The 27,330-nt window shown below is 37.2% G+C and overlaps 4 protein-coding genes across 12 annotated transcripts in view; 1 reads left to right on the top strand and 3 right to left on the bottom strand.

Moving 5' to 3' along the window:
- Positions 1-1,096: 1,096 nt before the first annotated feature.
- Ttc26 (tetratricopeptide repeat domain 26) lies at positions 1,097-6,801 on the bottom strand. Of its 2 annotated transcripts, XM_076117142.1 has the most exons (14): positions 6,670-6,801; positions 6,345-6,501; positions 6,074-6,205; positions 5,403-5,586; positions 5,045-5,100; positions 4,795-4,970; positions 4,234-4,296; positions 3,885-4,031; positions 3,513-3,636; positions 3,082-3,261; positions 2,556-2,753; positions 2,139-2,294; positions 1,722-1,828; positions 1,097-1,401 (listed from the first exon to the last, which is right to left on the bottom strand). In XM_076117142.1, the coding sequence occupies exons 2-14, from the start codon at positions 6,345-6,347 to the stop codon at positions 1,197-1,199; spliced, it is 1,731 nt and encodes a 576-aa protein (XP_075973257.1). In that variant the 5' UTR covers positions 6,348-6,501; positions 6,670-6,801; the 3' UTR covers positions 1,097-1,196. The 2 variants fall into 2 exon arrangements, with proteins under 2 accessions (XP_075973257.1, XP_075973258.1); XM_076117143.1 differs by lacking the exon at positions 4,234-4,296.
- On the top strand, positions 6,509-18,805 carry l(2)41Ab (lethal (2) 41Ab). The gene is made up of 18 exons (XM_076117141.1): positions 6,509-6,827; positions 6,904-6,986; positions 7,167-7,305; positions 7,663-7,749; positions 7,915-8,047; positions 8,476-8,633; positions 8,790-8,903; positions 9,076-9,206; positions 13,377-13,519; positions 13,697-13,797; positions 14,087-14,269; positions 14,685-14,930; positions 15,321-15,489; positions 15,923-16,131; positions 16,359-16,574; positions 16,862-17,062; positions 17,407-17,565; positions 18,086-18,805. The coding sequence occupies exons 1-18, from the start codon at positions 6,654-6,656 to the stop codon at positions 18,431-18,433; spliced, it is 2,994 nt and encodes a 997-aa protein (XP_075973256.1). The 5' UTR covers positions 6,509-6,653; the 3' UTR covers positions 18,434-18,805.
- Positions 18,364-24,477, bottom strand: LOC142974680 (uncharacterized). Of its 2 annotated transcripts, XR_012959580.1 has the most exons (8): positions 24,294-24,477; positions 23,868-24,216; positions 23,294-23,557; positions 22,747-22,945; positions 22,018-22,107; positions 21,620-21,766; positions 20,984-21,189; positions 18,364-18,425 (listed from the first exon to the last, which is right to left on the bottom strand). XR_012959580.1 is itself a non-coding variant. In XM_076117144.1 (7 exons), the coding sequence occupies exons 1-7, from the start codon at positions 24,414-24,416 to the stop codon at positions 21,036-21,038; spliced, it is 1,326 nt and encodes a 441-aa protein (XP_075973259.1). In that variant the 5' UTR covers positions 24,417-24,477; the 3' UTR covers positions 20,816-21,035. The 2 variants fall into 2 exon arrangements, 1 of the variants encoding a protein (XP_075973259.1); XM_076117144.1 differs by lacking the exon at positions 18,364-18,425 and having other exon boundaries at positions 20,816-21,189.
- Positions 24,478-25,017: 540 nt separating this feature from the next.
- l(2)gl (LLGL domain-containing protein l(2)gl) overlaps positions 25,018-27,330 on the bottom strand; it is a 68,410-nt gene continuing 66,097 nt past the window's right edge. For 6 of the 7 annotated variants that reach the window (XM_076117140.1, XM_076117133.1, XM_076117135.1 and 3 more), the window contains one exon: positions 25,018-26,740. In XM_076117140.1, coding sequence (XP_075973255.1) covers positions 26,682-26,740 — 59 coding nt within the window. In that variant the 3' untranslated portion in view covers positions 25,018-26,681. Of the gene's footprint in view, positions 26,817-27,330 lie in introns of all 7 variants that reach the window. The other variant, XM_076117139.1, reaches the window with a different exon arrangement.

The following is a 27,330-nucleotide window of genomic DNA, read 5'->3' as shown; positions in this document are numbered from 1 at the left end:
GCGAGGGGTTAGATCTTGTCTTCACCACGCTGCCCAAGTGTCGGCTCTTACGAAATTTAAATTACTTTCTTTGAGATACGCTAGAGTCGTTGTTAAAGACATAACATAGAACATTTAGAAGCCATAAAAAAACCCATAAAATGTAACATCTTTAAGGCCTCTGTGGCACAGCCGACAGAGGATCTGTGGTCTCAATTTTAAATCCCGGTTAGGGCCAAAAAGGAGTTTGTATGGCTCTTCGCAACTTATTACTATTTAAGGCATTTTTTGTACAAGAAACATAATATATAATTTTAGTTTACTAGTCTACATTGCTATTACTAACGTAGACAAGAAGGCAAGCTAAGTATCTGCGGGCAAGAGTACCTAATTTATCAATCAAACTCTAACTGAATGCAAGCGAAGGACAGTCACCGTCCTTAAACGACACAACATCCTAAAAATCATTCACCACCGCGATATTATAAAATAATTGGAAGGAAGTAGTAAATTAAGTTTCTAGATCTGGCACAACTGTCCCAAATAGAGCACCGATACGTGTAGGATTAAGAAATAACATCGGCATATGCCGTATGCCGACAATTTGCAATATACATATTCAATTCACATGTCCAAGTTTTATCTTAGAATTTAAAAGTTTGGTTAAACGTCCGATTCAACTACTTGCCTACTTGCCTAGTGAATCATTGAGGACGGGAATTTTGTGCAATTTATGGCTTAAGTGTGTAATTATGCTTAATATTGTAGGACGACATTCAAGACCCCACTTATCGTTGTGCCGATTTACTTTTTATGAAGACCTTCAGCAAATATGTAATGGAAATTGAGGTTGGGGTCATAATTGACGAGACTTACAAATTGATCTATATAAACTTTACCTAAAGAAACACCAAGACTTTCGGCAGCAACCTATAAAAAAAAATTGTTTCATATGCGCAGTTACAAATCACATGTAGTTTTTATCAGAAAATTCATGAATATCCGTCGTTTGGTATTTGAGAAAATTTCTCACTGTTCAAATGTAAAGAATCTACCATTCTGCATTAAACGATACTAAGATATTGTCAACTAAACAAGTAATAAACACCAAACCACATTTACCATTAACCACACTTTATTATCTTCAAAACTATCACTACACTAATAGCAGTTCTACACTACAGGCACTACGCTACACTGCAGGCCTTAGACTCTAATCAGACGGGGATCCTGTTCTGCTGGGCCCACTTGCTGATGGTCCTCACGATGTTGTCGGCCCTGTTGTGGGCCCTGGGACCCTTGATCAGGGCCAGGGCGTCTCTGAGGTCGGCTGCAGCACCTGATTTGTTGGCTGCGGCGGCTTGGGCACAGCCGCAGACTGCCCCGCGAAGACCTTCCCACATTTCTGGACCGCCATCTAGTCTTTAAATTAAATATGATTATAAGCTTGGGAAAAAGCGTACGAAACGTAGGCGTATTCTGTACTACACTTTCGGGTGTAACAGGCGTGATAATACGTATGACTGTATGTAAAATTGGCAACATAAAAAGCGCTGAATTTATGTCATGAGCCGAAACAGTCGTTTGAGGAAGCACGATTAGACATTCAAACTAAAAAATAGAAACGTAATTCAGTTAGTAGCGTCTAGTATGTTGGCTTATTAAAGTCAAAATGTTTGGGAATAAGGGATTAACAATAATGAAATAATAATATGATAAAATATATTATGTTGAATTCAAACCTGTCAAGCATGTGGAATGCTTTGGCAGCAACAAGGAACTGTCCCATCCGGTAACTATCATTGGCGACCAGTTGCAATAATGCAAAACTGTCTGGTGTACCAGCAGACTGTAAATAATTACCTTTAGTATATAATCGTCTACATTTAGTTATCTATTTAACTGAGTTACTAACATAAGAAAAAAGTTATCATCAAGTTAAACCCAAAATACTAGCTTGTAAAAGCCTCACAAAAAATACATCTTCGTAATATTAAAATTTGCCGTAGCTCATGTGAATAGTTCAAATGACTGTTGATTTTTTTAAAAGATATCATGCATATTCTTTTTTGTTTATGAACTGGATAATCAACTCAAGGTTTTGAATGTCCAGTCTACGAAAGTATCAAAGAATTTCCATTCGTAATTATTTAACTTACTTTGATGCATATCTCCCATGCAAGATGCGCGTCCTTATTCATGACGTGGCAACGACATAGACACGCGAGGAATGTGAACGATGAACGAATGTTTTCATCCTGAATAGTTAGAAGGACTTCCTCAGCTTCGCGGTAGAAGCCTGTCGCTACCTTCGCCTAAAAGAAATTATATAAATTCTTAGAGATCAATCCTCATAACGAACTAAACCTAAAATTAGTTTGACGACTTATCTCAGCAATAAAAGCGATTTTTTTTAAGAAGTAAACTCTAACAGACACTTAACTAAAAAGAAAACACTACTAGAGTACATTATTCTTTTTGTTTTTAACGTTACTAGGGTCTCTATCGGTGTATTTTGTTGAAATCTTTGTAAAACATAACAGATGAATAGCATTTTTTTATATTTTCTACTGTACCTGAGCATAATTAAAATTGAAAGTATCATCGTTGACGAAGAAGCTCTTGATAGAGTTGAGATACACCAGCACCTCCTCATAGTGCCCAGCCAGGAAGTACGACGACGCCATGCACTGGCGGCCCGGGATCGTGTCACACTCTGACGCTGAACTGCCCACTAGGTGGAAGCTTTGCTGCGCTAGTTTTAGTTGCTCCTCCTAATATTGGACAAGTGACATTAAAATCTGATTTCGACTTACCTTGGGCAGGCTGTGAAGATCCTGTAAGGGTCTGTAAATCCTAATTTGTTGATTAAATGAAATAGAGATATTGTAAGGTGTCACCCGTATAAATACCATTGAGTATTCATGCGAGAGAAAATCCCGAATTTTATAATCGTGTAATCAGGTGTGAAATGGCCTTGATTACAGTGTTAAAGTTACTACTTTAAACACTTTAATCTCTACATAAAGAGGATCACTAAAAAGACTTATTCTCTTGAAAGTTGGTACAATATTCTTTATCGATACTTAAGTAGGTACTTACATCACCAGTCTCATTATAAAGTCGTACAGCAACTACTGCTCGTAAGATATAGTGCAGTGGCGATGTTGCCTGCAGTGGCTCTAGTAAAGTCCTCGCTTCAAGAGGCTCTCTGTTGCGGAGACGATACCCTGCCAGGTTCATACGGGCTTCTGGCACCACGTCTACTAACTCCGGCAATATCTAGACACCAAGGAAATAAGGTTTATATAATAATACATTATAAAAACAGCTCATGAAAAATTTGGACAGAAACATTGAATAAATAAAGCAAAGCCAAACTGTTGGATAAATCATCGATAAGATCTTAGGTACTACTAAAGTTAGTGTCTAGAAAACCTCTTTTAAAGCTCCCTCGACTAGATCAAATTCTACTTATATGCTTTTGCTATAAAAATAATGAAAATGTATCGTTCGTACGCATAAAAAGTTACCTTCAAGGCCCCTTCACCATTCCTAAATACGACTAAATTGTGTTTGACTAAGTCTTGTCCGAAGGTATGCTGATCAGAGGATATCTGTTTCAGTTCATTCTCAGCTGCTTTTCCATTGTACAGTCTGCAATCGCAAAGATTACTAGCTATATTTTCGCATTATTTGAATGTGAATTTGTTGCATTGTCCAATGTACTGTTTTTAGAAGCTAAACTTGCAGTTTTTGCGGCAATATATACGATTACCTACGCACTTTAGAGCTTAAGGTAGGTTAACATTAATATCTATATTATCTATGCATTTTTAAAATAGACATTCCCCCTATCGCCATTTTTGACTAAGTATTGAGTAAGTACATAAGGGTTTTCTCACCTAAAAAGATTGCAAGCCTTCAGGTTCCCTGCGACAGTGGACGTTGGATGCTGAGCGAGGTACACTCCGAGCACTTCTTGAGACACGTCGTAGTAATCCAACTTGTAGTAGCAGAGTGCTACGTACACATTCAGTGCCATGTAAGTGCTAGAAGGAAAAGAGAGAGGTAATATAAATAGATAATCACGGAGTTTTTACTCAGATTTGATACTGATTTTCTATCTTCTAAGTATTTGATAGCTTATATACATGAAACATGTATTTGTACAATGAACTACAAATTAGTAAGGAAAGTAATAACGACATCATGGCAGGATCTTTTTCTATCACTACGTATATAGGCCGTTACCCGTCACAATGGGCCAGCGCCTTAATCCATTCTGTATCATCGTCTTTTTCATATCTTTTATATCTGCAAGGACAATACAAAAGTACAGGATTATATTTTCAGCCACTGTATAACCCTCAATGTGATAGAGCCTCGATACTCGTAAGTTTATCTTAGGATTGACCATCACTAAGTTCAGAGAAACATTGATCCACACCATTGAATTATCTGTGCAATCCACCAATAATTGTTTCGGGTCTTGTTGTACTTTGTGTCAGTTGTTTGTATGTTTGTAAAAGTCCTCGCGACACAAGAGCAATTCTTAATGCGGGAGTTGTCTTTTTAAAAAAGAAAGAAAGAAGAAAGAGTCTATCAACCTTGTCTTGTGGTGACATTGGATCGTTGTACAAAGCAGTGGATAAAATCATCACCAGCCAGATTTGTGACGGACTAAAAGATTGACTAACACGTACCTAATTCTAAACGTTCCCTAGTTTATCTGTAGTCTTCTCAATAGCGATAAAAACGTAGGTGTAAATGGCGACTATTACTGTACCTAGATTGACTTTATTACGAACGTACCGTCTCTCCAGTAAAAGTTTCTTATAAACATCAATAGCTTCTTGATAGTGAGCTCTCAAGTAATGTACTGACGCCAAACACAGCTGGTCTTCGGGAACATCTCTTAATGCTGCATGGGACTTCATCAAGGACTCTTCGTCTCCAAGTTTGTGGGCTAAGTGGAACAGCAGACGGGTCTGAAGAGTGAAGAATAGAGTTAGAAGAGGAAAGAATATAGTGTTTTGTAATTTGTGAATTGATTTGTACTTACTTTAAGAGCACATTTGGGCGCCTGTTCAGCAGCCTCTTGTGATTCTTTGTACATTCCTGCAAATATAATGTTGTACGTCATTTTTCAAATAATGCACAAAAAGTAGTTAAGTCCTAAGTCGCAATTTAGACGAAAAATTGAAATTACGTTCAACTGTCTACTGAGGTGTATAAAAAATATTGTACATAAGACTGATCAGCATTCTAAACATATTTTTTATGTAATTTAAAATATCAAACGGTATACGGATACTAAAACATTGAACGAAGGATTTTCATCACTTGATAGTTCTAAATTTAAACCTTAGGATCGGACATAAACACTGGTATTATAGATCAAAATTAACTATAATTCAGACCTAAATAAAAGTAGCAGACGGCGATATCCATGGAGATATTATCAGCGACCCTGGAGTCCAGTTTCTCCCGGGTCCTCACTCGCTCGTACGCGTCCAAAGAACGCCGGTATTCTCCCAGGTGGAACCAACACCATGCTGCCCATACCTCGGCCCATATGTCTGTGTTGCCTTCGTGTCTTAGAAACTGTAATGTAAGGAACATTTTGATACTTAAGTATACTCAACTACCTGACTCGCGCAGTTTCGCTTGCGTCACATAAGAGAGTATGGGTCAAAATTTTCCTCGTTTTTGTAACATTATTTACTGGTAGGTACTCTACTCCTATTGGTCGTAGCGTGATGATATATTATTACCTTCCTCGATAAACGGACTATTTAATACTAATATGTTTTTTTTTTCAAATAGACCAGTAGTTCCTGAGATTAGCGCGTTCAAGCAAACAAACAAACAAACTGTTATAGATTTACGTAATGTCTATGGTACGTTGTGTCTCCATACAGGAAAAGGAGGTTATTCTAATTTCTTTTGTTCTTATTATAGGGACATAATAACAGTGCATAATGCGTATATCAAATCAATTGAAAAGCGAAAGAATAGTTATCACTAAACCCATAGAAAGGTTTTCAGAGCGGCTGCATTAAGCCTCATTGGAGTAATAAAATGTAAGTACCTCAAGCATAGTTAGAGCTCCAACATAGTCCCTTTTAGATATGAAATCTTCAAGCTCAGGAAAATTCTTCTTAGCTGAACTACTGCCAGTATTTCCACGGCTTTCCGTCGCTGGTTTTGATCGGGACAGAATCTATAGGAAATACAAAGTTACAATATGAAATGTAACAAGTAGAATTTATAAAGAAAACTTTAAGTACCTACCTCAAAAGCAAATAAAGTATATAAACTACTTTACTATGTAAATTTTAGGCGAATGGATTGTTACTTACCATCTTTCATTCGGTTATTTTGATAAAAATAATATTGAAATTATCTTTACTTCACAACAATACCGCTGACGCCGTGCTTTGTTGACATAACGCGTTGCTATGGTAATAGACACAATAGCAAAAAGGTTTATTGGCATAACAGCTGTTTATCTACATCCTGGCAACAGACAAGAAAAAAAGACATGGCGCCACCGTTTAAAATTAAAATAAAAAACAGTTGCCTAGCAACAAACAAGCGTCGGTGTCAGTTTTTGAGCAATTTTCTAATCGAGAGCTGTAAAAATATTGTATTTTTGAAATAATTGAATAATGTCGGAATCCTTACCTTCAGGGTCTTCGCATGGATGCCCCTGTACAGAAGATAGTGTATCAGATGACTCGATATTTGCGGTGCAATGCGAATGTCCGAGAGATGCAAATGACTTCATAATTCATGAGGAAACATGCCTCTTGTTCAAGAGCGAACGCATCATTTATCCACCCGTACGTAGCTCCTAACAGTATTTGATATTAATTTGAACGAATAATTTATATTTACTTATTTTCTTTATGTTTTCAGGTTCCAGTGGTGTGTGACACGTGCCTCTGTCCACGAACAGAATGCAACTGCATCAAACCTTCTGGCCGAGAGGCCTTGGACGAGTAAGTATCGCATTTTATTTATTCAAACAGAACGGCTCAGCATAATCGAACCCTTAGCAATACCAACATATCGACAAGTCCACTATTTCATTAGTCATTTGCTAACGATATGTTACATCTATTTGCCCGAAGGAATATAAAAAAGTTGTAGATGTTGTAGTCTCAATATGACACCAACAGTTGGCGTGCCAATCGTCCCATCGGCTCAATGCCCGCGGTGCTGGAGTCCACGCACCCGCTGATGCAGAAGTTCCAGGAGACGCTCAAACAGTTCCTCATCAAGGAGAACAACATCGCCGAAGAGGAGATTCTCAACTTGGTAAACTAAACTATTACATAATTTTACAAACCATTTATTTAATTTTCCTAACATACAAAGTTCCATATTGTTAGGTAAAGGTCACTTCTCACCTTCCACTACCTCCGTAACGCAGAGGTTTACCTACCATAAGCTACCAGCGCGACCGTGGGTTCGATTCCCACACGGAACAATTATTTGTACAATTCACAAACAATTGTTTCGGATCTGGTTGAACTTTGTGTCCGTTGTTTGTATGATTGAGAGAAGAGTAATTCTTAGTGCGGCAGTTGTCTTTAAAAAATACTCTAATATCTAGGCCACAAATTCAATTACATTTGAAGATGCTCAGTGGTGCTCACATTCTGTTTGTTTCAGCGCGAGGAACTCCGACTGAGCAAGCAGGGCTACGAGCGGGACCTGGAAGCTTTATACACTCGGGATCATGATACTAACGCACAACGGGTATACTTTCAATATTTTTAAATTATCTAGCTGTCTTGATAATCTGTCTGTGTCTTGTAAATCTATCTAATGTCAATTTTCTGATGACATGCGGTTATTTGACATTGCACGAACGGAAGATAATAAGATTTTACTATATTGTAGTGATATTGTGTGTGTGTTCAGGTGTTAATATTAGAGTACGAGGCGACGTTAGCTCAGCGCGCAGCAGAGCGCGAGGCAGCTGAGAAACGTGCGAGAGAAGCCAACGAGAAGTTCAAGAAACTCAATGAACGACTCGAAGAAGACGTCATGAGAGGTATAAAGATGTCTTCTCATTGATATGTATAAAAACAACTAGCGTACTTACCCAACTTAGTTAGGGTATTTATTACTATTTTATACCGTTGATTCCATTTTCCGCGAAGGAATTTTGATCCTATCGATCCCATACAAACCTTGTCCCAGGGGTTACAATCGTATTAAAAAGGAATTATCCAGTCTAGTTCAGTTGTTCAAAACAAGTGCGCGTACATACATGATGCATTTTTATATACGTTTAGAAAATATTGTCAATACTTTTTTACACACGATACTTTTTACACACAATATGTAGGTAGTTGGGTAAATTTCTTGTTGATGTCCGTAAAAATATAAGTCGTGGACCAATAATGCAGAAAACTTTATTGTGATATTGTTTTCTTCGTAAACAAAAATCTTATGCTTTGACACTTCTTTTAAAATCAGAACGCGAAGCTACCGAAGAGCTAGAAGCTCTAACAACGCTATGCAATCAGCTGGAGAAATGGCGTGAAGAGACTGAGTCAGACCTGACAGTCAGTCAGCGCATGTCTGACAAGATGAGGGCTGAGAAACTGGCGCTCGGGGAAGAGAAGCGACAACTGGTAGGAAAATATCTACTATAGATATTGTATTGTTTAACATTTTAATACGGTTTTAGTTTGTAGTGTTTCTTATATTACGAAAAAAAAGAACTTTCTGATACGGCAATGGTTCCGGTATTTTACGGCTTTGTATGAATTTGCTTTTTTATTTTCTAGGATATGCTGTTATTTGGGCTGAGCAATGAAGTCTGGAAACTGGAGTCCAAATTGGAGATGTTCCAGAAACAGATGGAAATCAAAAATGTGGAGATGGAGAAAATCAATGATAAGGTAAGATATCCGCATTAAGACTAATGCGGTCAGACATTCAAATACTTGCTTTGTTACCATACTTTTGTTGTCATGTGATGGCGGATAGATTTCAATGTGTGGACTCAATTAGATAGTTGAGTTCGACGTTTAAATACTAACTACTAGTTTCTGCTTAAATTATCATTGCCAGGTGACTGCATATGCTGCTGAGCTCGAAGATCTAGAGCTGGATAAGCGCAGACTGGTGAGTCTGTGGAACTCTGTCATCGTGAACATCAAGCAGAGAGACAATGTCTATGACTCCGTGCGTGATGATTACAAGTGAGTAGGTATATTTAACTTCATTGCCAAATATGCAGGAGTACAAAGTTGCAAAGCCTATCAAAGAACCTTTCGATGCTTTAACATCTTCAAATGGGGATTAAGACTGGAAGAGGTGTGGAATAATCACATTAAAGAGGAATAATAAGAACAAATATCATTGAACAACTTACACACGATCATTTTATTTCAAACTAAGCAGAGCTCGTACTATGTTAACCAGATTGTTTGGGATATCACGTCGTTGACGGACTCCTAGTTGTTGACGTGTTGTGTTGTTGTAGGTGTTCCGGAAATAATGCACTTCACAGTTATGAGTTTAAAGTTTATTTCTAAAATTCCTATCTACGGCTATGTTCAGGTGTCTGAGTCGCACTTTACGTAATTATGTTATTGTTGACACTACACATTAGCGCGTCGCGGAGGTTTCGTTACGACTAAATTATAATAATTGTTTAATTGCGTAAGCGTTAGTATAAATGTGCTGTACGAGCAATATTGGCTCGTACATGCTCCCGAGGGAAGATTATAAAAAGTACGTACTCAGATACTCAAACTCACAATCCAAGTTAATGTTTCTAAAAGTTACAATTCATGTTACTTATAGAATATCAAAAAATGTATAAAAATAAAAGTGTAAAAAATTTAAATATAGTAAGAATAAAACATAAAAATAATTGTTAAAGTTCAAATCTTGTTTCCATCGCAGCCTGTTGCCGAGGATTCTGCTTGGCATGTCTATCTTCTATCTCAGCGTACGTAGGTATCTCTTTCATTTCTATGTTTTCGGTTCTTTCTTGGGGCTTTGAGACCTTTCCCCTCGTAGTATTTGTGTAGTCGAACTTGCTCTTAATACTCCATGGTGTGGCAAATAGGCTTGTACGTGAGTCATGGATGTTGTTACAGGTTTCATGTGACCTAAATCGATGTACTCTTGTATAAATTGTTTATACAATTTAGCGAAGTGTTCTTGGCGTGACATTTTCTTCTCCAACTGTAAAAATTGCGCTACGGCAGCCGGTTTCGAATTACCAAGCTTTTCTTCATAATGAGCTTTCATTGGCATCTTTACCACATATCTTCCATTACTCAATCGGGTCGTTGTTTCGGTGTAATGTTGTTCACAGTACTCGTCTTCCTGTGTTGATTCGGGTGCAGATGTAACTTCTTCTGTCTCCCAAAATTTCGTTATACTGTCTAGCTCCGTTAGAGTAACAAGGCAGTTAAATTGTTTTGTAACTCCACAAAGAATCCAGCCCAACTTCGTCTGCTGGGCTATCGGTGACCCGTTGCTAGGCTTCAGTATTCCCTCTAGAATGACGTTAGAATAAATATCTGCCCCCAACAGTAAATCAATGGGTCCAGATACGTTAAACGCTGGGTCAGCCAGCTTGATATTTTCAAGATGTGTCCAATTCTTTGTGTCAATCGTTGAGTTAGGAAGGTTGTTTATAAGCTTGCTCATTACTAAAGCCTCAGTTCGGAATGTATAATCCGAGTGTAAGGATTTACATTCTAATTGTATAAGTCCTCTGCTTTTGCCCATTATAGTACCGACGCCAGTTATCGCCGCGTTTAGTTTGCTTCGCGGTAAGTTCAAACGTTGAGCGGCGTTTTCCGTAATCAAAGTCACTTGCGAACCTTGATCTAATAATGCCCGAAGGACGACATACTCCCCTTCTTTATTTTTAACCTTGAGTTGCAGTGTCGTTAAGAGTATCTCTTGATCGCCATTTATATGATTCGAGCTTCGCTCCGTCGCGGTTGACGAGGATGGCTTGTTGTGTTGACCTCTTAAATTGTCATCATGAAGGAGGGAATGATGTTTTAGGTTACAGGTATGACATCTTTTCGTTGATGTACATTTATTAGCGCCGTGGCTAAATAAACAGTTTCTACATAAATTCAAGTTATTTGTTGTTTGATTTCGCAATGTAACATTCATGTCCAAAAATGTAGGGCACTGTCTCAATGCGTGATCGTTTTTGCATAGCGGGCATTTACGTAGCGTTGCATGATAGGTTTTTGTCGCCTTTTCTGAGTCTTTAAAGTTCATTGACTTTGAATTGTTATAATTATTGTAATTACTTTTATATTGGCTGTTCTTTTTCGTTCTAGATGTTTCCAAAGTCATAAACTTCAATTCTAGGAATTCCATAAACTCGTTGAGGTCCGGAAGCTCCCTTGAATGTTTCATTTTTTGTATGTAATCACCGAAGGTGATATCATCGAGTTTCGAAGATAACAAATGCACAATAAGAGGGCCCCAAACAGGAATATCAATATCGATGTTCTCCAACGCATTCAAACATTCTTTGGAGGTATCATGCAACTTTTTCAGGTTCACCGAATTGGGTTTATCAATCGATGCCTGATTGAGCAGTGTATCGATGTACGACGTAAAAAGCAATCGTTTATTGTTGTAACGATGCTGGATGATTTCCAAGCTTGAGTCATAATTTTCCGCACTCACAGGAAGGTGCTTAATTAATTTCTCAGCTTCACCTTTCAATTTCGATTTCAAAAATTTCATTTTTTGTGTCTTGTTCAACGTTGGGTTGTTATGGATCATCTCAAAAAACAAGTCCCTAAATGAAATCCAGTTGTTATAAGCTCCGTTGAATTCCGGTAATTCCATACGTGGTGTAGTTTTCTCGTAATGAGAAGATTCAAATATTTTTCCATTCAAATCTTCCTTGAGCTTATCGTACACTTGCTCCCAATAGTCGAATTTTGTTTCGTATTCTTCGTCATTTCCTTGCAACAAGTAACTTATCTCCCAATGGATCTTATCAATAGCTTCCCATTTGGATTGTAAGATGTTAAGTTTATCCTGAAGCTGCCACTTTTCTTTTATTTCTTGAAGGTTTGTTTTGTTAACTGCTCGTTGCAAGGCGTTGAAATTGCACATTTGATTACGCAACAGTGTCGATAAGTGATTATCTATCGGATTTATCCACTGTGGTATCAAACTGCTTCTCGGCGAATATTACCGGCGACTTCGGGTTCGAAATCCCTGAAAAACTTGGTTCGTTTAATAACTCGTTTTTTAACTGAGTCATCGATTGTATTGTCTTGTCGTACATGCCCTTAGTGACATCAAATACCATCTCTTTAAAGTATTCATGATGTTTATATGTAGACTCATACTTCTTAATGATCTCGTTATTCGTCCGAAATTCATCCCAGAGTGATTGTAACTCTGCGATGCGTTTGTTAAGGTATTCTACAGACTTTCTACTCATAGAATCCTTTTTGTAGTTTGTTTGGAGAGCTTTGATTTTCTCATAGCTGCCCTGTTGTTTGTTAATGAATTCGACGAACTCAGTGTGCCCTTCGTTCGCCATTGCTTTTACTTGTGATAAACTCTGAGGGCTCACAAAATTGGATGCACAGGTAGATGTCGACGTAAACAGTAGACGTTATCTCTGCTCCGTCGGTTGATAGTTACGGCTTCGCAAAGGGCGTTATCCCGCTGCTAAAACCAAATTTCGTTGGGGTTTTTTGAGTCGTAAACTCTTTTACACTGTTAACGTAGTTATTCTTCGAAGATAAGCAGCAGTAGATGTTACCCACGCTGGTTGTTCACTAGCTGGTACTCAATGGTAGCTTTCCCTCCGTCACGTTATGTGCAACGTCTCAATGCCGCTGGTGAGACTCGCTTGTGAGAGGCCAACAGCACCGATTTGCTAACGTGATTGGGAAACGCTTTTCACTTAAGTACTCAGCCGCTACACCAAGGACCAAAAATATCCTTTGTTGTTCGCTCGAAGGACCAAATTATGTTTGGGATATCACGTCGTTGACGGACTCCTAGTTGTTGACGTGTTGTGTTGTTGTAGGTGTTCCGGAAATAATGCACTTCACAGTTATGAGTTTAAAGTTTATTTCTAAAATTCCTATCTACGGCTATGTTCAGGTGTCTGAGTCGCACTTTACGTAATTATGTTATTGTTGACACTACACATTAGCGCGTCGCGGAGGTTTCGTTACGACTAAATTATAATAATTGTTTAATTGCGTAAGCGTTAGTATAAATGTGCTGTACGAGCAATATTGGCTCGTACACAGATAACTGATAAACATTAAACTGGTAGGCGAAGCAAGTAATTAATTTCAAGCTTCCGTTACCTAAAAAAAAATCTCTTTTTATGTAACTTTGTTCGTCAGGACGCTTCAAGAGAACTACCGCACGTTGCTGAACAACCTGGAGATCTCGAAGAAGGTGGCGATGGAAGAGATGAACAAAGGCAGAGAGCTCGCCATGAACAAGGATAAGCTCTTCTTGGACATTGAACACGCGAGCAAACTACGTAAGTTTACTACTAGAATATGTTTACAAATTCTGAATAGCCACAAGATCTGAGTTTACAGGACTGACTGGTTTTCTCGATTTCCTCGAATTTATTAAGTACTAGCTGACCCACGCAACTTCGCTTGCTATGCGAAAGTACCGTGTGCTTACAGGCCCTTATTACTTTTCTCTTCAGATGACACCGAGGATAACAAGAGAATTAACTTAGAAACTCAGATACGTGAACTCACTGAGTCTATCGAGATGACGGACAGAGATCAGGAGATGATCAAAAGTGTAAGCATGAAACTAACACTACCAACCGTCGAATAATTGTATAATCTTCAAAAAAATTCTGTTGAGTGTCACAGAAATTATGTACCTAGTTACTTTCAAAATCTCATTTCATTGAAATTCTCGAAAAAAAAATTACTAAGGAGTAGGTACGATTTTTTTTCATTTCAATAAATCTCAACTGTTTTTCCTATGATAATATATAGGCATGCTACAGAGTTCTAACTTGTTCAGTGACTTTGATAAGGTAAAAAAGAAAAGTTTTGAAAAGTAATAATGATCTGATTTTCAGGAAAACCTAGCCATGTCGAATATTCTGAAGAGTACTATAAAGGAATTCGAAAGGAAGCAAGAGTTAAAGATAAAGTTGGAGAACGAGATATTGGCCAACATGCAGGACTGCTTGTTGAACGACAAAGCGGTCGAGTCCATGGCCAACGGTATCAAGAAGATGAGGGAAATGTCCAAGAAACAGGTAAGAGATTACACGTTAATAATATACCACGGGAATAATAAGTTACCGTAACTTTTAAAATTACGGTAACTTAACCTTAATTCTCACCTCTTTTAAGGCTTTTAAATTTAGTGTTCAAAACCAAGAGAAATATAAGATTAGGCCCCGGTTTTACCATTTTTGAATAAGATTGAATTATGTTATCAATGATATTTATAGTTGTTTTTATTCATTTGTTGTTAATTTGTCTACCTGATAGGTTATAACACGACACTTACTTATAAATTAAGTAACCTTATATCCATTTGAGCCAAAAGATGAAAACATCAACTGCTATTTATAAATTTCTGAATTTTATGATGATAATATTATATGAATTACTACTTCTGGATTGGTGGTTTTCGGTGCATTGCAAGAGACTAATAAAATCTTTCAGGAACTATCACTAATGACGATGGAGAACCAACACGCGAAGGTGATGCTCGACATAGAATTGTACCGCAACCGTCAAGCGAAGAACAACCTGATCATAGAAGAGAACATCGCTAAGGTGAAGGCGAGGGAGAGGGAGATCGACGAGCTGCAGGAGGACCACGATCAGAAGGTCCTCGTTATTACCAGGAAGCAGAGGGAACTCGATATTATTACTAAGAAGTATGCAGCATTGAAGGAGATTTTTGATGTAAGTGTGTTTTTATTTATAAAATTGCTTTTGTGGCGCAGTTGATAGTGTATCAGACTGTTCATTATGCGGTCTTGGGTTCGATTTCTAAGTCGGGCGAAATACTACTGGTCTTTTCAAATTTTTACATGGAAATAGGCTACTTAATAGGTAAATACTGCCTACACTTTGTTTTAACAAAGTTGATTTCTAGGAGTAGATCATTGGTTAGGATTTCTTGAATCTAGTCAGCACTTTGTTTTCCCCAGTGTAATTCATATTATTATATCGATTAAATAGATTTCTTATGGTTATGCATCCAGGGAATATTAAAAATAAACTAGGTGCAAGTAGGTATATCCTCGGAGGAAAAGCGAAAGCATCATAAAGTGTATAATATTGTATGCTTAGTTGAAATCTCCTCAAGAGCGTCGCATCGAGGAGCTGGAGATGCAGGTGAAGAGTCTGCGCGAGCGCACGGAGCGCATGCAGCACGAGTGGCTGCGGCTGCAGGGACACGTGGTCAAGCTGACTGAGCAGCACCACAAGATGGTCGCCGATATCAACCTCATTAATAAACGTAAGTTATGTATTAACTGTTTTGGAACTTTATAACAGTAAATCCATCACAACCAGCCACTCACCGAGTGGGTCAGAAAACTTACTAAGTGGGTTTTTTGGCAGCGAGTGTTAAATTCTCCTTCACAAATCACAGCAATAACCCGTAGTCCACATAAGAAGCTGTGGCTTGAGAAGCTCTGTGTTTTAAAACTTTTAATTTTAAATACTTCTCACCCAAAGCAGGTTATAGGTTTATATCCGAGATCCCTTCTATTCTATTACCGACGCAGCTCTCCTAACACAAGTCTTCAAGCTAAGCTAGAGAAGTTAACAATTGCTTGCGGAATGTTTTTGTAACCGAAAACGCTATTAAGTGCCTAATTAATATTATTGATAAAAGAGATCGGTGTATTTTATAAGTGTACTGATTCCTATTCGTGCTCTTATTCTAGAGATCCAAATCTGCGAGCAGAAGACAATGCGTATCCAAGCGGAGTGTGAGAATGTAGTACAAGAGCGCGGCCGCGTGGACCGATCACTGCGAGAGTTGCGTGGCCGGCTCGAAGTGCTGGAGCGAACGCGCAAGGACACGCTCGAGCGTAATGAGATGGCGCTGAGGGCTAATGTTGCCACTTCGCATGAATATACTGCCAATCTTAAGGTGGGGGAGGAATTTCTATGTTTTAGACTTCTGCACAACTAAAAAAATGTGACTGGTTTATGGTGGCCTCTTACCTGTTGAAATAAAGACTATGGAGCTTGCTCCTTTTCAGTAGTTCGATCCTATTGGTTAGCATATACTGCGGTCCTCTGCTCCGGAGTCTCGCTCTACTTCAGTGTACAGCGTATTGAATGAATATCGAGATCGAATGTTTAATTATTTTTTAGGACGCTGAAACCGAAATCATTCAACTGGAAGAAGAGATCGAGGAGATGGACAAGGAGAAGATGAATCTGACGCAGGAACTGGACAAGGTTCAGCGAGAGGCTCTCATCTGGCAGAGGAAGGGCATCCTGGCGGTGGAGCTCAAGAGAAACATACAGAACGCTAAGTCTGCCGCCGGAGAGATCGGCCAGATGAGGACTGAGATACATCGCATGGAGGTAAACTATTACATGGAGAGAGTAATACAAATACACAAATACCTAGGACAAAAATGGTTTTAATGGCGATGAAAATTGTGATGTTATTATACTTTCGGCCCAACTACATCGCTCTTGCTCGTCTTTTTGGCTATAACTGATTTTCGTCCTATTTTAGACTCTGTATCAAAATTCGATAACTATAAACATTTTTAAAGTATTAAAACCTTCCGTTCCCAATTCTGTAGATGAGGATATTGGTTTTACTTATTAATTTTTACATAACTTTCTAACGTGTTACTCACCAGGTTCGTCGCGAACAGCTCCGTCGTACAAGTGAGAAGTTAGCAGAAGACCTGGCTTTATACGTGACGAGGCGCGACACTGCCATGGAGAAGACGAGAGCTCAGGCAGCCGTGGAGAAGTCTCACGGCGGCTCCACTACCTCGCAGTCCTCCTACCATCACAAACTCAGGCTCGCCAGGGCTGATGTCGCTAGAGTTACCAAGGTATTAATATCACTGTTGCTTATCTAAATAAATGAGGGAGATTGCTTTTAAAATTGAGATTTGTCATGTGCCTTTTTCCAGCCTGGAGAATTATCACATTCTGGCTCCAGGAACACTCCAGAGAGTACCTTGCTGTATAAAAAAAAGGAATAAAGCAGTTATGATGAGCGCTAATGAAAAAAAATTAAAATGATCTGCCTGATGCGTGAAGTCTGATCTAATTTTAGGTCAATGCCGTCATGCACTGCCCGATAACTAATTATCATATTTTTTATTGCCTGTAAAATTAGAAAAGACAAAGATAGAAAAAAGACGTTAATTTAAACTAATCCTTCATTCGGCAGGATCTTGAAGAAGCAAAAGCCCGTATGGATCAGCTACAAAAGGAGCAGGAACGTTTGGACCGCGAAGTGTCGGAGACCAGCGCCATCAACGCACAGCTGGAGGAACACGTCGCTGATCTCATACGAGAGGGACAGGAGACTGAGAAACTCAAGCAATGGGTAAGGAACCACAAGTCATACTATAGGTAACAGGACTGTTCGTCTACATCGAAAGGGTGGATAAGTAAACCAACTAGAACTCCCGACTCCACCATTTCTGTATTTAAGTATCAGATAGCTTATCAGATGGAGTTTTGATAGTTGTTTTCAAACATTTTCTGTCTCTATATCTAGCTGAGTTTTACGTCGAGGTTGGAAATGCGTAATTGCACTTGACAACTACATAAAAATAGGCAAGCACAAGCACGCCACCTAGCGACGTAAACTTGGAAACAGAATTATAGCTACATATTACTTTATCCACACATTATATTATTTATTATATTTATTGTACTTTTACAATTTACCTTAATCTATTAACTATTTTATACTCGCCAAACTTATTAGTTATTATTTCTATGTATCAATCATCCTATATCGGCCATAATCTTAAACTCTGAATCATATCATACTAAAACTAATTTAACTTACAGTACTAGTGGGTAATTTTTATGTTCTAAACTTTTATTTATTCTTCTAGCTTCTAGAACGAGTAGTCCGCAGCCAACGTCTCGGGTCCGAGCTATCAACAGCTATCAAACGCCAATCAGTAAGGGTTCGCAAACCGAAAAACGCCGTCCTAGCAGAGTATTCCCAAGCTAAAGCATTGAACGACAGTCTGAGGTACATCGTAGAGCGACTGCAAAGAGACTACCCACATATGACGGATAAGTTTGACATTATAAGCAATACGCTGAACATATACACACCTTCTGGGTCTCCACGGCTGATGGAAGAAGCAGGGTCCTGTTCTCGATATGAAGATGATATGAGAGAAGAGCTTGAAGATTCACAGAATATTGCTGAAAAGCCGCTATGTCCTGAATAGTAAACAATGAAAATAATTGTAGGGTATTTTTACTGTTTGATATACTTTCATAATGGGGTCTGCGGTTTATTTTAAAGGTTTCTCAAAGATGGTAATAGCCTGTGTAACGACTTTTGGTTAAGTTTCGGTCAGCTTCTGAAAGCCTCTATTTCTTCCGGTTAGTTTGTCCGAAACTTATAAGCTGAATCTGGTTAAGGCTCTACACGAATGAGGCAATGGTAAATATTGTTAAACAGTTATAAGACTGATTCATTGAGGGACGCGTTATCTTACGATATGTAAGTATATGTATGTACGTAAGGAGTCCGCTTGCCTATCTGAATGCAATTGATTGTATTATTTTCTTATTATGCGTGATTTGTGTGAATTTTACTGACTTGTGTGAAAAATAAAAAGGTTTTTAACAAGAAAATAATTTTATTCTTAAACTTAACGAATAAATTTTATAAATTATAAATAAATAAATAAATATTGTTGGACCACACTCACACACGGTCATTTGATAATAATTAAGACATTTCTTATATTAAAATATTAAGTATTTAAGACATAGCAAAATTGACCCACTCACACAACTTAACTAGTGATGTATTTTATTACAACCACATAGTATAACACCATAAGTATCTTTATTATTTATATATCCGAAAAATGAATCCTTTTTAATGTTAAAAATAGCTTATAGCCACCCAATAATAATGATTTTTAGAATTCAGTAGTGAATAATCCAACAATAGTAATTTGCAACTCAATAATAATAATAAACACTCTAATAAAAAAATAAAAAACACATAATTACAGGGGCCGAAACAAATTCTAAGGTCGAAAATACTGATTTTACTGACCAAAAATTAAAAAATACTGACCAAATACTGACCATTTCTAAACCGTTTTTCGGGTGAATGGTGTGAAATAAAAAAAAATACAGTCGATTGAGAAGTCAAAATCCTTTTTTGAAGTCAGTTAAAAAGCCTATTTTCGGTTATTGGTCTCCACAATCCCAATAGTCAACCAGCACCGCCTTTTTATTCTGTTAAAAAGCTTTTTCTATTGTTAATAATTGTTATTGTATTATTATTACGATGCGCTCATAGCCATTTGCGCTCACCGGTCGGTAAACGATCTCTGGTGTAAGCAAGATGGGTGACCGCATAGTGGTATTTGAGCGTCTCCGTGCTTCGGAGGACACGTATAAAGTCGGTCCCGGATGTTGTCGATTAAGATAAGAGTCTTTAAGCCATGTCAAAGGCCTTTCAGTCGGCTTGAACAACTTTGACACTAGGTTGAGAACTAACCATTCGATAGATAGATAGATTATATTGCAAGTATGCGCATTCATGCATAATTGACATACTCCAATAAACTCCAGAAACGCTAATAAACTCCACTAAACTTCAATAAACTCCAATGAACACCAAAAACTCTAATAAACATCCCGCCTTACGAATTTTCAATCAGGTCCTACGAATTTTCAATCAGGTCTTACGAATTTTCAATCAGGTCTTAAGAATTTTCAATCAGGTCTTACGAATTTTCAATCAGGTCTTAAGAATTTTCAATCAGGTCTTACGAATTTTCAATCAGGTCTTACGAATTTTCAATCAGGTCTTACGAATTTTCAATCAGGCCTTAAGAATTTTCAATCAGGTCTTACGAATTTTCAATCAGGTCTTACGAATTTTCAATCAGGTCTTACGAATTTTCAATCAGGTCTTACGAATTTTCAATCAGGCCTTAAGAATTTTCAATCAGGTCTTACGAATTTTCAATCAGGTCTTACGAATTTTCAATCAGGTCTTACGAATTTTCAATCAGGTCTTACGAATTTTCAATCAGGTCACGTGTCTTGACGCGAGTTTAGAAGTTTTTACCCATTACAGAAAAAGTGCGCCGCGGCGCTAAAGAATTATTACTTCAAAAATACTGATTTCAAAAAATAGTAAATTTTAATCTGCTATTCTATTGAAGTCATGTGATGCTTCTATATATACGTAGATCATCCACATAATATAGAGCATCCAAAGCAGCCCTCTGATATCATCACTGGGCAAATCGAGAATGTAAGATTGGCCAACAGCAGAGGAAAACCAAAAAATATTATTGAATTTGGAAAAATACTGACAATACTGACCGATTTTCGAAAATACTGACTTTTACTGACCAGGTCCAAAAATACTGACTTTTACTGACTTTACTGACCTGTTTCGGCCCCTGTAATTATTTCAATAAATCGTTCTGATTTTTTTTCAATTTAAGTATCACCTTTAAGAGCATTAAGGGCGTGTTCCAACTAAACTACTTACTGTCGTAACAATCGAAATCGTGTTGTTCTATATGTGAACACCTCCATTTAAACATATAAGCCACGACACTTAAAACTACACGATTACATGTCGTCACGCCAAAGTGGGAACGCGCCCTAACCCTTTGTGCTCACGACGCTACATTTTCCAATGAAAGCGTTGTGAGCACTTTCTGATCTGTCGAGAATAGAGACTATATTTTGAGAACCTGAAGTTCACAACATTTTATAAAAATAGAAAAATTTACTCAGTTTCATAGTCTGCCATCATTTTCTGCTGATTCGTCTTGTAGAACATTGTTAGGAGGTAGTAGTATTATTAGCAATGAGATGTTTCTGGTGCGCGGTGAACTCGTGCCGCCGGCGGTGGTCGGAGCGGTGGAACTTGACGCCGCAGTACTGGCACGGGTAGCGCTTCACCTTCGTGTGGGTCACCATGTGGATGCTTAGGTATCTGACAATACATTCATACATTTTAATTATCTATCCCATTGATATATCTTACTGTAAACACTGACGGCGGTTTCAGTGTGACGAAAATGGTTTTTTACTATTAATTAAACCAGTTACGCCTTATGAACATACATAGTAAGGTTCAGAAAGTCCCTTGTACAAGGGAGGTAGCCTATTGCTATAGACCAGCACGTTACCTAACTCCGGGATACTAAAGGTAAATATTTTGATAAAAATTTTGCACTTTGACCGATACGGGTATCGAACCCCGAGACCTCTGCACTGCATTCGCATAACGATCGCGCGAGAGAGGCAGTTAACATTCGCATTAAACATACTAAACTTCATTATTATTGTAAATCTGCAGTATGCATTGATGATAGTAAGCAGATCTGACTGACAAGGGTATTAAAACAATTATCCACACTCACTCTTTCTTCATAAAGGTCTGGTCACATAAATTGCACGCAAAGTTCCTGACATCGCCGTGTGTCTCACGATGACCTTTGAGCGTGTTCACTGTTTTATAGAACTTGCCACAGTCGGGACACTCAAACCTTTTCTCTTTGGTGTGGGATCTGGAAAATATTCAGCAAATTAATCTCTATGTACTTCGCATAAAACAAATTTGCTTTAAGTTGTCTGTCCTTGTGTATCTTTAAAACTTCGCAATTAATTTTGATGCGGTTTATTTTGATGGATAGACAGATTCAAAAGGAAGGTTTGTGTATAAAAGTTGTGAACATTTTTTCTAAAATAACTGTTTTAAGTCCGTAAATAGAGGTACTTTACTCGTTTATGATTTAATAATGAATGTCACAATACTTACTGTAAATGTTTTTGTAAATGATACTTCTTGAAGAAACTCTTTGAACACAATTGGCATAAATGTGATTTTTCTTTGTCATGTACTGAACGTCTGAAAATATTTAAATTTTATCAAAAAAAATTTAATTGATATATTCTTTAAAATAACTTTGTGCTTTAAAATAAGCTCGTGGCTTAGTTTACAACAGCCGCACGGATCGATCTCTTAGGTTAAGCTACGCTTGCCGAGGTTGTTCCGTGGATGGGTGACCATCTTATACATATCGAGTTCCTCCGTGTTTCGGAAGGCACGTTAAATTGTGGGTCCCGGCTGTCATTTTCGAAGATCTTTGACAGTCGTTAACAGTAGTCAGAAGCTTGAAAGTCTGACAACCAGTCTTACCGAAGGGTATCGTGTTAATACCCAAGTAACTGGGTTGTGGAGGTCAGATAGGCAGTCGCTCCATGTAAAACACTGGTATCCAGCTGCATCCGGTGAGACTGGAAGCCGACTCCAACATAGTTTGGAACAAAAGGCTAAGCGAATATATATAACTTTGTTTATAAAACTGTTATCTCGCTGCAATAACCGTGGCGCCGCGAGTGGTGGGTTTGAATGAATCTCACCCAGGACAAATATTTGTGTGACAAATATATTTTATCAGTCGGTAACCATAGTACAAGCACTGCATAGTTTCGAAGCTGATGAGTTTATGAGTTCTCCTGATATATAATATATATTTTTACTTACTTATGTTGGTTCATGAGGCCTTTTGAAGAGAAGGGTTTGTCACAAATGTCACAAGTGAAAGGCTTGTCTTTAGTATGTACTCTTGTGTGTAGGTCCAACATAGACTTACATATGAACCGACTCTTACATTCCACACACTCGTAAGGTAATGACTGCTTTTCATGCACTATAAGCCTGTGTTGTCTTAAATTTGACACTTCTGAAAATACAGGTACTTATATTAGTAAATAATAAAATATATTAAATAGTGTTCAAAGTCTTGTGTACATATTATGTAAATTGTTTGGTCCAGTCCAGTCCATAACCCACTGTCTTGTATGACAAGATGAATGGATGTGAATAAAGTAAACGAAAGAATTTGTTATGATGATACCAAGTGGTTTACTCTGGTCTCTGGAAGGTGTGATTTTATATATGTATGATTATATAATGTATATTGTTAATGGTGTATTTAAGAAGCACCATAAATATCATTACAGCTTTTTAAGCTAACTATATTAATATTGTTTCTATTTATTAAACAGCAAATAATATTTCTCATACAAACCTTTATTACAAATGGTACACATAGACTTTTGTCCCAAGTGTTTGAATTTGTTATGTTTATATCTAGCACTGTATGTTGTAAACTTTTTATCACAAAAACGGCACGGAATCAACTTTCGTTCCATCGGTGGTAGGTGCAAGAGTGAATGTGCCTTCAGATCTGACACAGTTTTACCACATTCTTCACACATCTGTTTGCCAACTCTGTGTTTATTTTTGTGTTTTATACCTTTGGTTTGCCTTACTTTTGTAGGTTTAGTTGTATCTGAAACAGAAATATTTATCTTGTTCAACTCACTCCTTCACTTCTATTGTACACCTACTTCTTCTTATCTCTGTTTCACCTGTAGGTTGACTGGTAGAGAATGCCATTGGCATTAAGTCTGCTTTATACAACTTTTGTATATGAAGCAAATAAATAAATAAATATTAATGACAATACTACTTTTCTTACAAAATCATACCATGTCGTACAGTCATGTGTCTATGCTATAGAAATACAAAGAAATGTTGGCTTGGTCTTGGTTGAGTCCTAGAATAAATAGTTCAAACAATAAATGAAATTATAATCTTACCAACTTCATTTGTAACATACTCATATTTGATCTTTTTGATAACACTAAGGAGCTCATCATCTGATTCAAAATCGTCACTTAGTATGTTATCATCTTCAGTTTTCAAACATAACTCATCTGCTGGTTCCACCTTTACAATTGTTTTACATTCAGTACTATCCTCAATCAAGCTTATTTCCTTTGATTTAATTTCAACGTCATCTTCAGTGATAAAAACCTCGCTTTTTACATCCAAACTCCTCAAATATACATCGCTTTTCAATGCCAGTGCTTTAAACTTTTGAAACGCAACCAACTTTCTGTAGCATTTTAAGCACAGTTTTGTACTTATCTTCGAGTCCTGCTCCATCTATATACAATAAACATTAAATAGATAAAAACAACACGTAAATTATGAACATATTGTTACAATAATGAGTTGTTTACCTCTATACCCAAACAAAACATCATAATATGAACTTTACTCTGTTTTTCGTCATCTGTATTGACCTGCATCTCACAAACATCTTTTTCTGGTTTCTTGCTTAAGCAAATTCTACAAATATCCATTTTATTTTTCAAGTAAATCGTAATTTTTCTTTACAACTGTACAGATATTTACCACAACAAATCTGACATTATCATTTGACAGTTGACATTGACACTAGTTGGCTGTGTTGTCTATCTTCGTTTGTTTTTTTGGCAACCCTCGTAAGGGTTAAAGGCTCTGGGTATGTATATTTATTTGTATTTTCTAAGAACTACTAACATAGACTGTATTTTTCATGAGCTACATTAATGATCAGTATCGTCCGTCACCTAAATAGTCGTAGACGGCGGAAGAAGACAGGCAATTTGAGGTGTGCTGTTAGGAATATCACGGCAACAGGCAGTTTGCCAGCCTAAATGTAGAACATTGCATGCCAGCGTTTAAACCGAAGAGTCCTTACATATTCCTTAAGCTAAAAATTTCCTAGGAGACCCTAGGTGGGCCGCTTTTCGGTATAAGCCTGTGATGCCACCAGCTGTGACAATAGTGGGCACTGAGCTTAAGACATCTCTATTATATTTAAGTAAGAATTATCTAATAATTCAAAAGGTTGCTGAGTGCTATTCTACACTTGATGTATATTAAGTAAATACTTAGGTATAAAAAATAAAATACACAATATTATAGTCTTAGCTTTTATTTTCTTGTAAGAATGTTGGATACAAATTGCTATTTTCGTATCAAATGTTTATTAAAATGCCACAGTATAAGGAGAAAAATTGTATATTATAGGTATAAATAGAAGCATATCGGACGTCGCACGAGTACCCTTGACGCTTCCTACAGTAGGTACATGTTACTTATATTTGACACGACCGAAGGGCCGAAGTTTACTAAAAAAAGACAGGCACATTCAACTTATATCTATGAATAAAATATATGTCTAAAACAATTAATCAATCCCCTTATATCACGAATTGTGATGTGTAGTAAGATGTGCTTAAATACGTCACCAACTTAGCTGCCATTTTGTTTAACTAAACACATAACAGTATCGATAAGGTACAGGCTGAACTTGAAAACAGTTATATAAAATAAAAAAAGTTATTTAAAAAGCTAAAAAATATTGCATAAAACTTTCCATTCGTACAACATTATAATTTATTAAAATTAATATTTACTGAATATACAATTCAATTCAAGTAAAACACTGCAAGGTAATACAACAATTTTTCATTATAATATTTAAAATTGGCAATAAAAATGTTTATTCCAACTTTGTCGTGGAAAATCTAAATGCTATTTATTCATAATAAAATATACTCTAGTCATTACTAATTGTCAAAACATTACTAACGCTAATCACCTAGATACAATCTTTATTATAATAAAAAAGAAATAAATAGGCACATCACATTCACTCCGAATGTACGAAATACTAACTTAACAAGCTAAATTAGAATATTAATTTCACATTGTTCTCTTAATAATATATATTACTTAAACAATCCACAATTATATTGCAGTATTGCTGCTACAACAAACGTTGCTATGGCGTCCGGATTTTGTACTAACACAAACAATTACACTTTTGAAAACATTATCAACTTGTGTTGTGTCATTATCTCTTACACATACCTTTGTAACTAAACGCGATATTAAGAAAATAAGCTTATTGATTGCCGAGTTCAATGTAGAAAACTAAGAAAATTAATACATTTTTATAAAATAATCTCATAATATAGAAAAATCGTTTCGATACTTTTAAGTACAGATTAAGCAACTATTCGCATTAATTAAATAATAATACACAACATTGCAAAGAAAATTACATCCAAAGTAGTCGCCATATAAACATGCAAGCCACATAAAATAGTTAATATTATTCAACGTTAAAATAATAAAATGCAAATCTTAGAACGAGAGGGAATTAATTAATACAATAATATAAATGTACAGAAAATGCTCCTAATTGTATATTTTTGTATACCTAGAGTAACCAAATTGACTTTTAATCATAATAAGAAAAATAAAAGGTTCTTAATGGCAGTACCCTTAGCTGTCTAGGCATAGAAGAAAGTCGCTATAAATACGTTTATTATACTTAGTCGTAGAAAGGAAACGTATTCGTTCATAATACAATATTTGTCAAATGATAAAATGACCGGTATAATATGTAGATGTATGTTCGGTGGTGCGAATACCGGTAGCACGATGCGGAGTGTGCACTCTGTGGAGAGTGTGGTGTGGTGGTGAGTGGGGGGCGGGGGCGTGGCGTGGTCTAGTTGGTCTCGGCGGGCGTGGGCTGCGGCGGCACGGGCACGCTGAGCGGCGAGCGTTGGCGGTCAAACATCTCGAGGATCAGCTTCGGGTCGGTGCCGGCCGGCACTGTGACCGTGCCCGTCTGTACAACACCGCTCATGAGTACCACCTTACGTTCTTCTCGGCAACGCGTGGCGCACGCAAGTGTTTACTGGGTTCTAATGTCAATTCCAAAAAGAACAACTTGTAGATAATACATTTTCGTGTGTCAATTTTGCCATGATGGTGAATGAACCCTCGACGGACAACGAGCGGACGCCACAACATTGCAGACGATTGTTAAGTTAGTTGTTAATTCACAGTTTAGTTTAGTTATCGTTAGTAGGAGAAAGTTCTGGAACTGGGCATCTAGAGTAATAGTAGTCACTCAAAGATTGTCTTTGCTAAAGTATGTTCCGAACAGTGAAAATCCACGGAATATACAGTAGCCTAAATAGAAACAATCTTATAGGCATAAGAAGCTAAATAAAATTGATAAAGGATATAATAGAAGTATATAGGGCCATGCAAGATAAAATTGAAATTATAAAGTAGGTATTACTCGACGGAAACATTTCATGGACTTAGCGAAAAGAAGAATCACTCAAATATAAAACGTTTTAAGACCTAAGTAACATTAATTGTCTTTAGAAAAACTGCGACATAAATATTTTTTTTATCACGGTCTGAGCC

This window comes from Anticarsia gemmatalis, chromosome 8 (genome assembly GCF_050436995.1).
Source record: "Anticarsia gemmatalis isolate Benzon Research Colony breed Stoneville strain chromosome 8, ilAntGemm2 primary, whole genome shotgun sequence".
In the NCBI taxonomy this organism is placed as follows: Eukaryota; Metazoa; Arthropoda; class Insecta; order Lepidoptera; family Erebidae; genus Anticarsia; species Anticarsia gemmatalis.
Note: the sequence above shows the minus strand (reverse complement) of the source record. Positions and strands in the feature narration are given on the sequence as shown.